This window comes from Plecotus auritus, assembly GCF_963455305.1.
Source record: "Plecotus auritus genome assembly, chromosome: 1".
Lineage (NCBI taxonomy): Eukaryota > Metazoa > Chordata > Mammalia > Chiroptera > Vespertilionidae > Plecotus > Plecotus auritus.
Window position 1 is genome coordinate 197,181,898 of NC_137770.1, and position 15,218 is coordinate 197,197,115.

Sequence of the window (15,218 nt, forward strand, 5' to 3'; positions counted from 1 at the left end):
ATAAAGGTGTGTCACTGCATCTTCTTGACAAATCTCTTGAAGTGCTAAGAATAAAACTGCAAAAAAAGGTTAGATTTTACTCTGTTCTTTCCTATTAACTTGCTGACTTAGTTAAGTTTCTGTTCACCTTTAAATGCCAGAAAATTCCAATAGCAGCTTAAAGAAATGGGGGAAGGGTAATTTTCTCACACAAGAAGTCCAGAAATGGCAGTGCAGATCTGACTTAGCAGCTTCCCCATCTATAGTGATTGGGCTTTTGTGCTCCTGCTTCTCACCACATGGACAAAGGGATTAACATGCTATTACTAGGTCGTGCTTCCAAAGAAGTTCTTATGTTAAGTAATCAGACTTCATACAACTCATTGGCCAGACCTGTATTACATGGCCCCTTGCTGCTAGAAAATGATTAGGGAGACAGTGAATAGTGCCTGTATCTTGTGCTCTTTTACCATGGCAGTCCAAGTACATAATATAATAATAATGTATTGTACCTTGTAGATTTACATTGGTGCAAAAGCATACAGTGGAATTTAATCAAGTGGCAATGGCTAATTCAGATGGATCCGAAGCTATGCTGAACAGAGTGATGACAAAAGATAATATTGGTGTTGCTGTGGTATTAGAGGTCCACAAAGAATTATTTGGAGCAGGTGAGTACAGTTTAAAATATTTTTACTAAAAATAAACACCTTCCCAAGTTTTTCCATTTCAGACAAGTGCAGAGAATCTTGCTATTTATTGCACAGTTATTTTCTTGTCTTTTGTGGAAAGTTGAGAGAGATTGGCAGGAAAATAGCACTAATTGTGTAAAGCACCATGTATTTCTTAGGATATTAAGGTAACCTTTAAAAAGGAGAGTCTTTAATATGCCATTAATTCCAAAGGTTATTTGAAATAGGAAATGTTTTAGATAGGCTGAATTTGGATATTCTGATGAGTTGGTTATCTTCTTAGTCATATTTTTACCTTCTTGAGAATAAAAGCTTTTGTCTTTAAGGTTAAGTACTTGACACATTTTATCTAATTTCTTTGTTATCTCTCAGTTATTGTCAGGGTAAGGGCTGGATCTTTAATCTATCTGCTTCTTTTGTTTTGTATTTTAGACTTTTTATAGCTTTTATTAAAGTCAGAAACTCATTTATGTACTTTGCATATCCAGACTTCCCTCTCCCCCTGCTTTCTACTGATGGCCTTTGAGCATTTCATTGTTTATTTAACTATACTTTAGGCAAGAGTAAGAAGAATCTATAACAGCAGCCGTGGGCAAACTACGGCCCGTGGGCCGGATCCGGCCCGTTCAGCTGTTCTATCCGGCCCGCGGAGCCGAAAGAGCAGAGGGTTCTCTTGCTCTCCCCTCCGCTCCTTTACTTTGAATTTATATTAGTTCACACAAACACTCCATCCATGCTTTTGTTCCGGCCCTCCGGTCCAGTTTAAGAACCCATTGTGGCCCTTGAGTCAAAAAGTTTGCCCACCCCTGATCTATAAGAACACATCAGGGCTTTTATTTATATACTAGAGGCCTGGTGCACAAAATTCATGTACTGGGGTGGGGGCAGGTGTGTGTGTGTGTGTGTGTCTCTCAGCCCAGCCTGCACCCTCTCCAATCTGGGATCCCTCTCACAATCCAGGACTTCTGGCTCCCAATCCCTTGCCTGCCTGCCTGCCTGATTGCCCCTAACTGCTTCTGCCTGCCAGCCTGATCACCCCCTAACCACTCCCCTGCCAGCCTGATCGATGCCTAACTGCTCCCCTGCTAGCCCAATTGCCCCTAACTGCCCTCCCCTGCAGGCTTTATCGCCCCCAAATGCCCTCCCTTGCAGGCCTGGTCCCTCCCAGCTGCCCTCCCCTGCTGGCCTGATTGCCCACAACTGCCCTCCCCTGCTGGCCATCTTGTGTCCACATGGGGATGGCATCTTTGACCACATAGGGGCGGCCATCTTGTGTGTTAGAGTGATGGTCAATTTGCATATTACCTCTTTATTATATAGGAGGATTTTTTGTACTTGCTAACTGTAGAAGAAAATATTTTTGTCTTGAGTGTTACTTGAATTATTCAGACCATGCATATCTCTCAGACCTCTTTTTTTTTTTGCCATTACTCAGTTTATCCATCATCAAAGATAATCAGTCTTTGTTAGAATATTTAAAATTTTCTTTTTTAGCCTCTCCATTTTTACATACTTTTATATCCTATCTAGTCTCATTCTTCTCAGAGATTTGGTACATTTTTTTGGGGGGGTGGGTAATATGAAAATTAATATTCTTTGGAGTTTTACTTTTCTTTCAATTTAACTATAAATTATACAGTGGGCAGTTTCACATTCTGATCTGTGTCACTCTTGTACTCCTAGAAGAAGAGTTTAATATTATAGAACAGCAGTCATCAAACTGTGGCTCGTGAGCCACATGTGGCTCTTTGGCCCCTTGAATGTGGCTCTTCCACAAAATACCACGTGTGGGCGCGCACGTACAATGTGATTGAAACTTCGTGGCCCATGTGCAGAAGTTGGTTTTTGGCTCTCAAAAGAAATTTCATTCATACTGTTGATATTTGGCTCTGTTGACTAATGAGTTTGCCGACCACTGTTATAGAAGGTGCTTATGACCCCTTCGAAGGGGCAAGTTTTTAATATTTAATATAGTGAATATTTATTTCATCTACAGCCAAAAGTGACACTTTATAACTTCTAGGAAAAGAACAGAGCTTAGAGAACTTCAGCTGCAAGCTTTATCCTATGATCAAATTGCTTTAAAAATGACAACAGTCAAACCTCGGTTCTCTAATGTCTCCCATCTAGAACAGTTAGGTTCTCAACCAAGTTTTTCATGGAAAAACCATCACAGTTGTCAAACAAAATTTTGGTTCTCCTTTGGATAACCCTTTCATGGTGATACCTGTATGACCAGTCATGGATCTCTCAGGTGACAAAGGAGAGAATGCATGATTTTGAGTCAGTTTACCACTAAACCTCACGTTTTTAATATCTCAGGAAATTGTGCTGTGAATATTTTCATGGATTTTTGCTTTTGTTGCTTATTATTACTAAATACGTACAGTAAGTTCATGGTCGTAAGAAGGTTAGTGATAGCAGCAAAGTGAAAAGGGACATTGTGAGAACAATGATAGAGCTTCAAAAAGAAATAATTGCAAAGTATGATAGAGGTGTTCATTCGAGTGTCTAATCTGGCTACTTAGTATGCAATGGCGAAATAGACGATTAGCACAATATTAAAACATAAAAAGGCCATCAAGAATGTTGATGTTGCTAAGGGTGTGAAAGTGCCCAGAAAACAACAATCACAGGTAATTGAAAAAGGTTAAAACGGAGTCATTTAGGGGTCTGGAATGGACTAATTCAATTTACATTATTTCTAATGGGAAAAAATTCAGTTTTTTTAATAAATCATTTCTTGAACAGCCTTCCGGAATGAATTAAGTTCGAGAACCAAGGTTCCACTGTATTTCTGTCACATATAACACATACTTTAGTTACTTGTTTACACAACATCAAAGATAATTATAGCTTAGTAAGATGGAAGGAAACTTTACAAAAATAGTAGATATAGAAAGTTAGGTCTTTTCCTGCAGGGTTTTTTGGGTTTTTTTTTCAATACAAAAATTGGAGAGACATTATTATAGAAATTTCATTGGAAACATTAATTTTATGTGTTCACTAATTTTCCAGCAGTATAAAAACATATAAAAGCCCCTTATTTATACTTTGTAGGAGTAACTCTTCATTTCTTTACACATCACTAACATGTAAGACATATGTATACAGTTTTATTTAAATTGCATCATATCATGTATAGTGAGCTTTATGCCTTACAGGTTAACTAAGTTTAATTTTCGCAATTTTTTTTAAATATATTTTATTGATATTTCACAGAGAGGAAGGGAGAGGGATAGAGAGCTAGAAACATCGATGAGAGAGAAACATCGATCAGCTGCCTCCTGCACACCTCCCACTGAGGATGTGCCCGCAACCAAGGTACATGCCCTTGACCGGAATCGAACCAGGGACCTTTCAGTCTGCAGGCCGACGCTCTATCCACTGAGCCAAACCAGTTTTGGCTAATTTTCGCAATTTTTAACATATTATTCTGTCTGCCATTTTGATGAAAGTACTATGTAAATATTTTGACAGAATTAAAGAACAGACTTTTAAGGGGAAAAAAGAACTTTAACAGATTTTCTAGTTGAATATCTTCATTGTCCAAGTAAAACTAAGCACTAAAAAGTAACTAGCCCAGGACTACACAAAATAATCCTATATAATAAAAGCCTAATATGCTAAGTGTCCAGTCATCCAGTTGGCCATTCAACCATTCAAAGCGTAATATGCTAATGATATGCTAAGGCCGCTCAGCTGCTCACTATGATGTGCACTGACCACCAGGGGGCAGACAGTCGACCGGTCAACCAGTTGCTATGACGTGCACTGACCACCAGGAGGAAGATGCCCCAACAAGTAGGGATCTCATGCTGGGATCTGGCCGATCGGGACTGAGCGAGACATGCCGGACATGCCCTGGAGCCCTCCCATGGTGCCCCCACCTCAGCTGGCCAATGTCCTGCGTCCCTCCTCGGCTCCGATCGTGCACCAGTGGGGTCCCTCGGCCTGACCTGCACCCTCTCGCAATTCAGGACCCCTCAGGGGATGTCAGACAGTTTTGGCCCCATCCCGCAGGCCAGGCCAAGGGACTCTACTCATGCATGAATTCGTGTACCAGGCCTCTAGTTAGTAATAAAGCTGGGTAGAAAACCCATGTCCAGACCTTGAGAGCACACTATTGATTTTAATTTTTAAAATTATCTTATTTGGGCATATGGTATAAATTTGTTTTGGTAGAAAATTCACTTTCTCATTTTATTTTGTATAGGTTAATATAATGTTACTGCTTTTTCACTGCTGACCTATCACTGATGCGCTCAAAAAAAATGCAAGGTGAATAGCAGCAAGAATTTAAATTAAGGTTTAGATAACTCAAATAACTGAAAACCTGCCTCACTAGGTTATATTGATATTTAAATGATAGAGATATTTAAAGTGCTTCTTTACACTAAGAAGTCAGCAAATCAAGGTATTATAATCAAATATTGGTTAGTTATATCATGGTATAATTTCTAATTTAGGCATATAGAGCAGGAGTCAGCAAACATTCTGTAAAGGTCCAGATAGATAGTATTTTAGGTCCTGGGGGCCAATGTGGTTTCTAGCGCAGTCTTTAAAAAACAATTTTTTTTTTTTTAGAACCCTTTTATAAAGTAAAAGCAGTCTTTGCTTATACAGACTGTACAAAAACAGGTGGTGGGCCATATTTAGCCCATGAGCTGCAGTTTGTCAACCCTGATCTAGAAAAGTAATTCCTATGTTGGGATTACTAGAATCTCAGCACTTCAGCTTATGAGAACTACTTTATGAGATAAAGGGGAAGATATAAATTAATGGAAAAGAGTAAAGAAGTGGCTATGGATTTGGGGAGAGAACCTTAAGATACTGCCTTTTTGATATATAAAGCATAACTTTATCTTCCTTTTTCTAATGTTTAAATTTAGGTATGAAGCCTATTCATGCTGCAGACAAACAGCTGCTTATAGTGGCAAATGCCCACATGCATTGGGACCCAGAGTATTCTGATGTGAAACTCATCCAGACCATGATGTTTGTCTCAGAGGTTAAAAACATTCTGGAGAAAGCTTCTAGTAGGCCTGGCAGCCCAACAGCAGATCCTAATTCCATCCCGCTGGTGCTATGTGCAGATCTGAACTCATTGCCAGATTCAGGTATTAATAGCATCATTTCCTATTGCTTTCAGTTTTGCTTTTACTTCTACTTGAAAGGCCAGCTAGCTCTTAACTTTTGAGTAGAGAATTTCTCTTCTAAATTAGGGAGTGTATCAGTAAGAATCCTGTGAATGGGGCATGGAGTAAATGATACTGTTTCTTTATTCTACTAGGTGTTGTGGAATATTTAAGCAACGGAGGAGTAGCTGACAACCATAAAGACTTCAAGGAACTAAGGTACAATGAGTGTCTTATGAACTTCAGCTGCAATGGAAAGAATGGAAGCTCAGAAGGGAGAATCACACATGGCTTCCAATTGAAGAGCGCCTATGAAAATAACTTGATGCCTTACACCAATTACACCTTTGATTTCAAAGTGAGTGGTTGCTCTGGGCTGCTGTAGAAGTTATTTTAAATATAAACATGACAAGAAAGGTTTATATTGTGCTTAATTGCATAATCTTCAGGAATTTTTAGATTCTCAGAATGTCTTGGCTGAGTATGCACCTAATGTAAAAGAGGTTTGTTAGGTTTTGTGATTGTTATTCTTGACTTGAGAATTCTTTTTAAATCCTTATTTGTTCAAATTTCAAATAACATTTGGTAACAGAAAAAACTACTAAAATGCTTATTATGTGCCAGGCACTGGAAGCACTTAAACGTTTATTAATATACTTAAATTTCACCTGTTCATACCATCCCTCACTTTAAGTAATGACCCAAATAAATGCAATCTGATATAGCTAAATTCACCATGAGTGAATTTATATAGTATTTTCTCAAAATTTCACTAATACTTTTCATTGATATCTTATTTATCTTTAAGTATTTAGGTTTCTTTAGGCGATGGTTGTACTTAGGATCTGTTTTACATCCAGGTAGTCACACTAAAATATTCTCAGGCAGAGAGAATAGGAAAGATATTTACACAGAGGGTCCATTGTGCAAGACCAGTTGTTCTTTAGAAAGATTGACTGTAGTGGTTTTCTATAATAAATCCTTCTCCCTTCGCTAATTTTCTGATCACTCTGTCTGCCTATAGCTCCTTTATTTGTACCTCTGTTTGATTTTCCGGCATTTCAGGCATCTATCTTAAAATCTTTTTTATTTTTTTTTAATAAATCTTTATTGTTCAGATTATTACAGGTGTTCCTCTTTTTTTCCCCCATAGCTTCCCTCCACCTGATTCCCCACCCCACCCCATGCCCTTACTCCCCACCACTGTCTTCATCCATAGGTGTAAGCTTTTTGTCCAATCTCTTCCCGCACCCCTCACACCCCCTCCCCCCTGAGAATTGTCAGTCCACTCCCTTTCTATGTCCCTGATTCTATTATATTCACCAGTCCATTCTGTTCTTCAGATTTTTTATTCACTTGATTTTTAGATTCACTTGTTGGTAGGTATGTATTTGATGTCACTTTGTTGTTCATAATTTTTATCTTTACCTTTTTCTTCTTCTTCCTCTTCTTAACACCCTTCAGCATTTCATGTAATCCTGGTTTGGTGGTGGTGAACTCCTTTAGCTTTTTCTTGTCTGTGAAGCTCTTTATCTGACCTTCAATTCTGAATGATAGCTTTGCTGGGTAGAGTAATCTTGGTTGTAGGTTCTTGCTGTTCATCACTTTGAATATTTCTTGCCACTCCCTTCTGGCCTGCATAGTTTCTGCCGAGAAATCAGCTGACAGTCGTATGGGTGCTCCCTTGTAGGTAACTAACCGTTTTTCTCTTGCTGCTTTCAAGATTCTCTCTTTGTCTTTTGCCCTTGGCATTTTAATTATGATGTGTCTTGGTGTGGTCCTCTTTGGATTCCTCTTGTATGGGGTTCTGTGTGCTTCCTGAACTTGTAAGTCTATTTCTTTCACCAGGTGGGGGAAGTTTTCTGTCATTATTTCTTCTAATAGGTTTTCAATATTTTGCTCTCTCTCTTCTTCTGGCACCCCAAAAATTCGGATATTGGTACGCTTAAAGTTGTCCCAGAGGCTCCTTACACTATCTTCATATTTTTGGATTTTTTCTTTTTGTTTTTCTGGTTGGGTGTTTTTTGTTTCCTCATATTTCAGATCTTTGGTTTGATTCTTGGGGTACGTTGATCTACAGTTGAGTTTCTGTATATTCTTTATTTCAGACAGTGTATGCTTAATTTCTGACTGGTCCTTTTCCATTTTTTTGGTATTCTCATTAAGATCCTTAAAGGTCTCACTAAGTTCCTCAGCGGTTTTTAGAAGATTCTTGAGTAACCTTATAAATGTGGTTCGGAACTCTATGTCGTCCAGTAGTTTGCTTTCCTCCATTTCTCTCATTCATGACATGTTTCTTGGTCTCCGCATTTTGCTGCTTCCTTGTGTTGATGGAGTGGCTTTGTGTGGTAGGTGACCTATAGGAGGGGCCAGTAGCTCAGCCTCCCCAATCACTTGAGGTGGACGCCTTTGGTACACCCCTTTGTGGGCTGAGTGCAAAGTCTTGGTGTAGTTAAGCCTTGATTGCTGTTGGTACACTGGGAGGAATTGACCTCCAGGCCAATTGGCTGTGAGGACCCACTGTGTCTATAATGGAAGAACTGCTGCACTGGAGACACACTTATGGTGCAGGACTTGTTTCAGTGGGGCTTTGGTGCTCACTGAGTCTGCCTCTTGAATGTGTCACTTATGGATGTGAGGAGTTGAAATCTGGTGTCTCACACTGACCACTAGGTACACTGGCTTCTGGATCTCCAATGGTGTGCAGGTCAGCTACTGTCTGAGGCCACCCAGCAGGCGCTACAGCGAGAACTACAGTTTTCTCCTCTTTGCTTGGGGTTTGGAGGTTTTGGAGCTGTCTGACCCGGGCTGCAAGTTTGCTAGTTTAAGCTGCAATAGGGCAGACCATTCATATGCTAAAGCCGCTGCTTGGAGCTTGGGTGCGTTTGTAGGTTGTGCGGGGCGGGGTCTCAGGGCGTCACTAGGCTAGGGCGTGGCAAACAGCGATGGCTGCCAGTAAGCTGGCTCTGCGTCTCCAACCGTGTCCCCGTGTCCCGCGCCCCAGCACAGTAAACAATTATTCCTGCGAGCAGCCCTGCAAGCAAGCCTCCCTCACTTTCCAACCCCACGGCAGACAGTCCAGCTTCTCCCCGTATGAGTTTGGGTCCCCCGCGTCTCCCCAGAAACTGGAGTTCGGAGTAATCTGGAGCTTGTCTCCCTTCGGGTTGAAAAAAAGCAGCGCTCCCAGTTGCCCGCTGCTAGCCCAATTCGCGCGCCTCCGTACCTCAGCTTTTCAGCACTTGTGCACCCCTCAATGCTGTTTGCTCTTTCCTTCTAGTTGTAGAACTTCCACTCAGCCAGCTTTCCCGTGGTTCTGGGTGATAGATGTTTTGTCTTTTAGTTGTAGTTTTGAAATTGTTGTGCGAGGCAGCAGTTTAGGTGTTTACCTACGCCACCATCTTGGATCCAGCTCTATCTTAAAATCTTATACTGTCCTGAAAAAACACACAGATGTTAGAAAGTGGTTTGATGTAAGAAGCCTAGCGGGAATTTAATAAAATACTAAAACAAATTTATGAAATGGGCACTTAAATCTCCAATAACCTTTTTCCATTTTCAGTGCTTGTTATCCCTTTTTAAGAAACAAGTAGTAGGAAAATGAAAGGAAATTAATGTACTGATGTTATTAGTCTGCTTTTGTAATCATGAAGTGGAAAAAATTGTTTAGAAGTTGAATCTAATTTTTAGTATTTTTGCTGTTAGAGTAGATAATAATATCCATTGATGGTTGGTTTTGTTCAAATCACTCATATGCAGTGATGTGCTAGTAAATATTTAATAGCTAGTTTTCGAGGGAAATGAATCCCTAATCTGTAGTGTTTGCTGATTTCTGTGGTATAAGTACTCCCACTGTAGTAGATTTCAAACTCCCAATATACTACCATTGAACACACAGTTGGGGTGAAGTGCTAAGAAAGCAGGTACTAGCCAACTCTAACACACTATTACTCTTGTGTAAGTTTGAAGGAAAACCTCCAGATTTAATGATACACAGTTTACTATAGGTTAATTCCTATTTTTGTGACTGTAGTGATATATACTAAACACAAATACACAGACACAGAGTGTGATACATCTCTGCCAGCACAGTCCCAGTAAACCTAAAATAAAGTTCCCCAAAGTAAGTGCTACTAATTCTATAACTTTTATTGTTGTTTTGGTATTTGTTTAGGTAAAAAGACCAAATCATTTCTATCTCCTCTAGGCTTCCATAAAGGTTACTTGTTCATAAAGTTTAAATTAGAGAAACAAAATTTGAGATATTACTCATCTTCCTCAGTCTTCTGAATTATTTTTAAATCCTTTGTTGATGTTTTTCAAAAGATCTTACATATGTTTTAAATAAAAAATGTTATTGAACCATTTACATTGCCCAAATAAGTATAGGTAAAAAACCAAGAGTACATGGCTCAGAGTGTTTGCTGTTTGGATATGTAGGATAGGATGAGAAAGAAGGAGAGCTATAAAAATCTGTGGGAAAGAGGAAATAATTAGTTCTATACCAATATTGAAAGCAATTAGTAAAAATGGGTAGGTAATGGCAAATATTAAAATGTCCTGTGATTAGCATTAAATACAGATCCAAATGCAGTATCCAACCATTGCATCAGTGGAGTGTTAAGTTTTATTTACTTGATTTAGCATTTGTTTACTTTCTCAGTCCTTGAATAAGTTAGAAATGTAGAAAAGTCATACTTACAACTCAGATTCATTTAATCTGGAACTGATTTGAAAAGGGTAAACAGGAGTATTACTTTTAGACCAGGCATTTTAGTGAGTTTGGGCTGCTATAACAGAATACCATAGACTATATGGCTTATACAAAGACAAATTTATTTCTCACAGTTTTGGAAGCTGAAAGTATATCAGAGTGCCAGCATGGTCAGGTTCTGATAAAGACCCTTTTCTGAATTGCAGATAGCTGTATCTTATATCCTCACATGGCGGAGAGGCAAGAATGTTCTCTGGGGTCTCTTATAGAGCACTAACCCCATTCATGAGGGTTCTATCTCCATGACCTAATCACCTCCTAAAACCATCACATCAGGCATTAGGATTTCAACATATGAACTTTGGGGGTACCCAATCATTTAGTCCATAAGTTGAATAAACAGCTTAACTCAAAATTTCTGCTGCTGCTTTCCCCACCCTAAATCTAAGGGCATGCCTGAACTATTTAATGAAAAGAAAGATATTTTTCCTATGTCAAGTGTTAAATTATGAAATATCTATACTAATAAAAGGGTAATATGCTAATTTTACCGGACGTCTTCCAGACATCCGTCCTGACAAAGCCGGGCCCAGGAGAAGCTGCCCGCGGTCCTGGGTGCCTGCAGCTGTGGCTGGCCCAGGCAAAGCCACCTGCAGTCCCAGGTGCCTGCAGCCGGCCCCAGCTGCCGGGGTCCTGGAGCTGCCAGGGGTCCTGGGTGCCTGCGGCTGGCCAGAGGAAGGGAAGCCCAGGTCCCAGGTGCTTGTGGCCGGTCAGAGGGAGAGAATCCCAGGTCCCGGGTTTGGGGGCCGAGGCAGAGGCCATTAGGAGCTATCAGGCAGGCAGGGGAGCAGTTAGGGGAGATCAGGCTGGCAGGGGAGCAGTTAGGGGTGATCAGGCTGGCAGGGGAACAGTTAGGGGCTATCAGGCCAGCCAGGGAGCAGTTAGGGGTGATCAGGCCGGCAGGCAGAGGAGTTAGGGGCGATCAGGCAGGCAGGCAGAGTGGTTAGTTGTGATCAGGCAGGCAGGGAGGCAAGCAGTTAGGAGCCAGCGGTCCCAGATTGCGAGAGGGATGTCCGACTGCCAGTGCAGGATCGAGCCTAAAACCGGCAGTCAGACATCTCCTGAGGGGTCCTGGATTAGAGAGGGTGCAGGCCCAGCTGAGGGGACCCCCCCCACCCCCCGTGCACGAATTTTGTGCACCAGGCCTCTAGTATGGTATATAATTTTCTCACTTTTTTTTTTTTTTTTTTTTTTTACAAAACAAAGCTCAGCATAATTTTAGCTCATAAGCTTTTTATTGTTTTTACTTTTTTCTCTAACACAACTCTACAGACATGATATAGTCTTTATTAACATAAAGTTACTTTTCCATGGTATAGTCTTTTATAAAAAAGAAATAGTTTGAATCAAAAAAGGTTAAGAATCATTAGTCTATAACCTCCTTTGTGAATATGATACAATGGATAAATGTATGTGCATATGTACAAATATTTGGGCAGGTTCACAGACTTGACCTTGCTAAGTGTTTTGATAAGAGCTTTTACTCTGATTTTTCAAATTAAGAGAATAGTTACAAGTGATTCCTCCAATTACATCTTATTTCATTTTGGGTGGTGGGCACACAGTACACCATACAGATCTTGTAACATAGAAATCTACACCTAAAACCTATATGATCCTATTAACCAGTGTCAGCCCAGTAAATTTCATAAAAACATTAAATAATTTGGAAAAAAAATTCATCTTACTTTCTGTAGGGTCTACCATTTTTCTTTGAGTTTGCAAAGGATTCTAACTAGCAGCTGATGTGCATAATAACCAGTCTAATAAAAGTGATAGAATATAAAAGGTTTTATCTGACATAAGTAATTGAGAATATTTTAAAAGGGTAGTCTCATAAAGAAAAGTGAGACCATTCTGACCCTTGTTAAGCTTTTTTCTAAAATGTTACTGCAAAAGTAAGCATTAACCAAGTGAAGGGATAATTCGTTGTACTAATATCATTTGACTATTTGGACTTAGAGTTATTAGTGGCTCATGGATTCAACTAGGTTTCTTTATTTGTGGTAAAGTAAGGTTAAGGAACTGTTTGTTATTTTGGTCTTGGTCATGTCAAAATTAGCAAACTAAGGTAATTGTTTCTAGAATTTCATGAAATATATATATGTATATATATATATTCATTTATTTATTAAGAGTTCTTTTTCTTTCTTTTTTGGTGGGTAAAGTATCCTATTTTACTGTGATGCTATATAAAATATTAGCTGAAACTCATTATTTATAATATTTGTAAATAAGTAATTCCAGGTCTGGAGATATTTCTCCATGCTTGGGGTCAGGCTCTCTTGATATGGGTAGGTAGAAAATTTGACTTTACTCTTGCATACACAACCTGGGACAATAAGAGCACAATAGTTTTTTGTGTTTTTTTTTATTGTTTAAAGTATTACATATGTCTCCTTTTTCCCCGAGTTGACCCCTCCTCCCAGCCACTCCAACCCCCCAGGACAAGCACCCACCGCCGCCTCAGTTTCTCTGTCCATTGGTTTTGCTAATATGCATGCATATGAGTCCTTTGGTTGATCTCTAACCCCCTCCCCCTCCACTGTCTTCTCTCTAGGTTGGACGGTCTGTTCAGTATTACCTTGTCTCTGGATCTATTTTTGTTCATCAGTTTATGTTGATCATTATATCCCACATATGAGTGAGATCATGTGATATATATCTTTCTCAGATTGGCTTATTTCGCTTAGCACAATGTCTCCAGGTCCATCCATGGTGTTGCAAATGGCAAAAGTTTTTTTTTTTTTATAGCAGCGTATTCCATTGTGTCGATGTACCACAGGTTTTTAATCCACTCATCTGCTGATAGGCACTTAGGCTGTTTCCAAATCATAGCTATGATAAATTGTGCTGCTATGAACATAGGGGTGCATATATCCTTTCTGATTGGTGTTTCTGGTTTCTTGGGATATATTCCTAGAAGTGGGATTACTGGGTCAAATGGGAGTTCCATTTTTAACTTTTGGAGGAAACTCCATACTGTTCTCCACAGTGGCTGTACCAGTCTGCATTCCCACCAGCAGTGCAAAAGGGTTCCTTTTTCTCCACATCCTCGCCGGCACTTGTTTGTTGATTTGTTGATGGTAGCCATTCTGACAGGTGTGAGATGGTACCTCATTGTCCTTTTAAATTTGCATCTCTCTGATGCTTAGTGACTTTGAGCATGTTTTCATGTCTCTTGGCCTTCTGTATGTCCTCTTTAGAAAAGTGTCTATTTAGGTCCTTTGCCCATTTTTTGATTGGATTGTTTTATCTTCCTTTTGTTAGGTTGTATAAGTTCCCTGTAAATTTTGTAGATTAAGCCCTTATCTGAAATAGCATAGGCAAATACTGATATGTTCTCCCATGCAAAGGGCTTTCTTGTTGTTTTGTTGGTGGTTTCTTTTGCTGTGCAGAAGTTTTTTATTTTGATATAGTCCCATTTGTTTATTTTCTCCTTAGTTTCCATTGTGCTAGGAGCTGTATCAGTAAAGATATTGCTACAACATATGTCTGATATTTTGCTGCCTCTGGCTTCTTCTAAGATTTTTATGATTTCCTGTTTTTACATTTAAGTCCTTTTACCTTTTTGAGTTTATTTTTGTGTATGGTGTAAGTTGGTGATCTAGTTTCATTTTTTTGCATGTATCTGACCAATTTTTTCAACACCATTTATTGAAGAGACTGTCTTGACTCCATTGTATGCTCTTGCTCCTTTGTCAAATATTAATTGAGCTTAATAGCTTGAGTCTATTTCTGGGTTCTCTGTTCTGTTCCATTGGTCTATATATCTGTTCTTGTGCCAGTTCCAGGCAGTTTTTAGAACAGTGGCTTTGTAATACAGCTTGATATCTGGTATTGAGATCCCTCCTACTTTGTTGTTCTTTCTTAGGATTGCTGCAGCTATTCAGGGTCTTTTTTTATTCCAAATGAATTTTTGGAGAGTTTGTTCTAGGTCTGTGAAATATGTCGTTGGTATTTTAATGGGGATTGCATTGAATCTATAAATTGCTTTGAGAAGTATGGACATTTTAATGATGTTGAGTCTACCAATCCATGAACACGGTATGTTCTTCCATTTGTTTATGTCTTCCTCCATCTCTTTTTTCAATGTCCTGTACTTTTCCAAGTACAGGTCTTTTACCTCCTTAGTTAAGTTTATTCCTGTGTATCTTTAATTTTTTGATGCCGTGGTAAATGGGATTGTTTTTTCAGTTTCTCTTTCTTTGAGTTCATTGGCATATAAAAAAGCCGTAGATTTCTGGGTGTTAATTTTGTATTCTGCTACATTGCCAAATTCATTTATTAAGTCTAGTAGTTTTTTTATGGAGTCTTCGGGGTTTTCTGTGTACAATGTCATGTCATATGCGAATAATGACAGTTTTACTTCTTCTTTTCCAACTTGGATGCCTTTTATTTCTTCTTGCCTCTGATCGCTATGGCTAGCACTTCCAATACTGTCAAACAGGAGTGGTGAAAGTGGGCATCTTGTTCCTTTTCTTAGGGGAAATGATTTTAGTTTTTGCCCATTGAGTAAGATGTTGGCTGTAGGTTTGTCATGTAAAGCTTTTATTATGTTGAGGTATGATCCCTCTATTCCCACTTTGCTGAGAGTTGTTATCAAGAAAGGGTATTGGATTTTGTTAAATGCTTTTT

At 39.3% G+C, this 15,218-nt stretch overlaps 1 protein-coding gene across 2 annotated transcripts in view; it reads left to right on the top strand.

The window, feature by feature from the left end:
- Positions 1-15,218, top strand: part of CNOT6L (CCR4-NOT transcription complex subunit 6 like) — an 89,610-nt gene that overhangs the window by 68,474 nt on the left and 5,918 nt on the right. For both annotated transcript variants that reach the window (XM_080650251.1, XM_080650250.1), the window contains exons 9-11: positions 499-650; positions 5,564-5,791; positions 5,965-6,167. In XM_080650251.1, the coding sequence (XP_080506377.1) occupies positions 499-650; positions 5,564-5,791; positions 5,965-6,167 (583 nt within the window). The remainder of the gene's footprint in view (positions 1-498; positions 651-5,563; positions 5,792-5,964; positions 6,168-15,218) is intronic.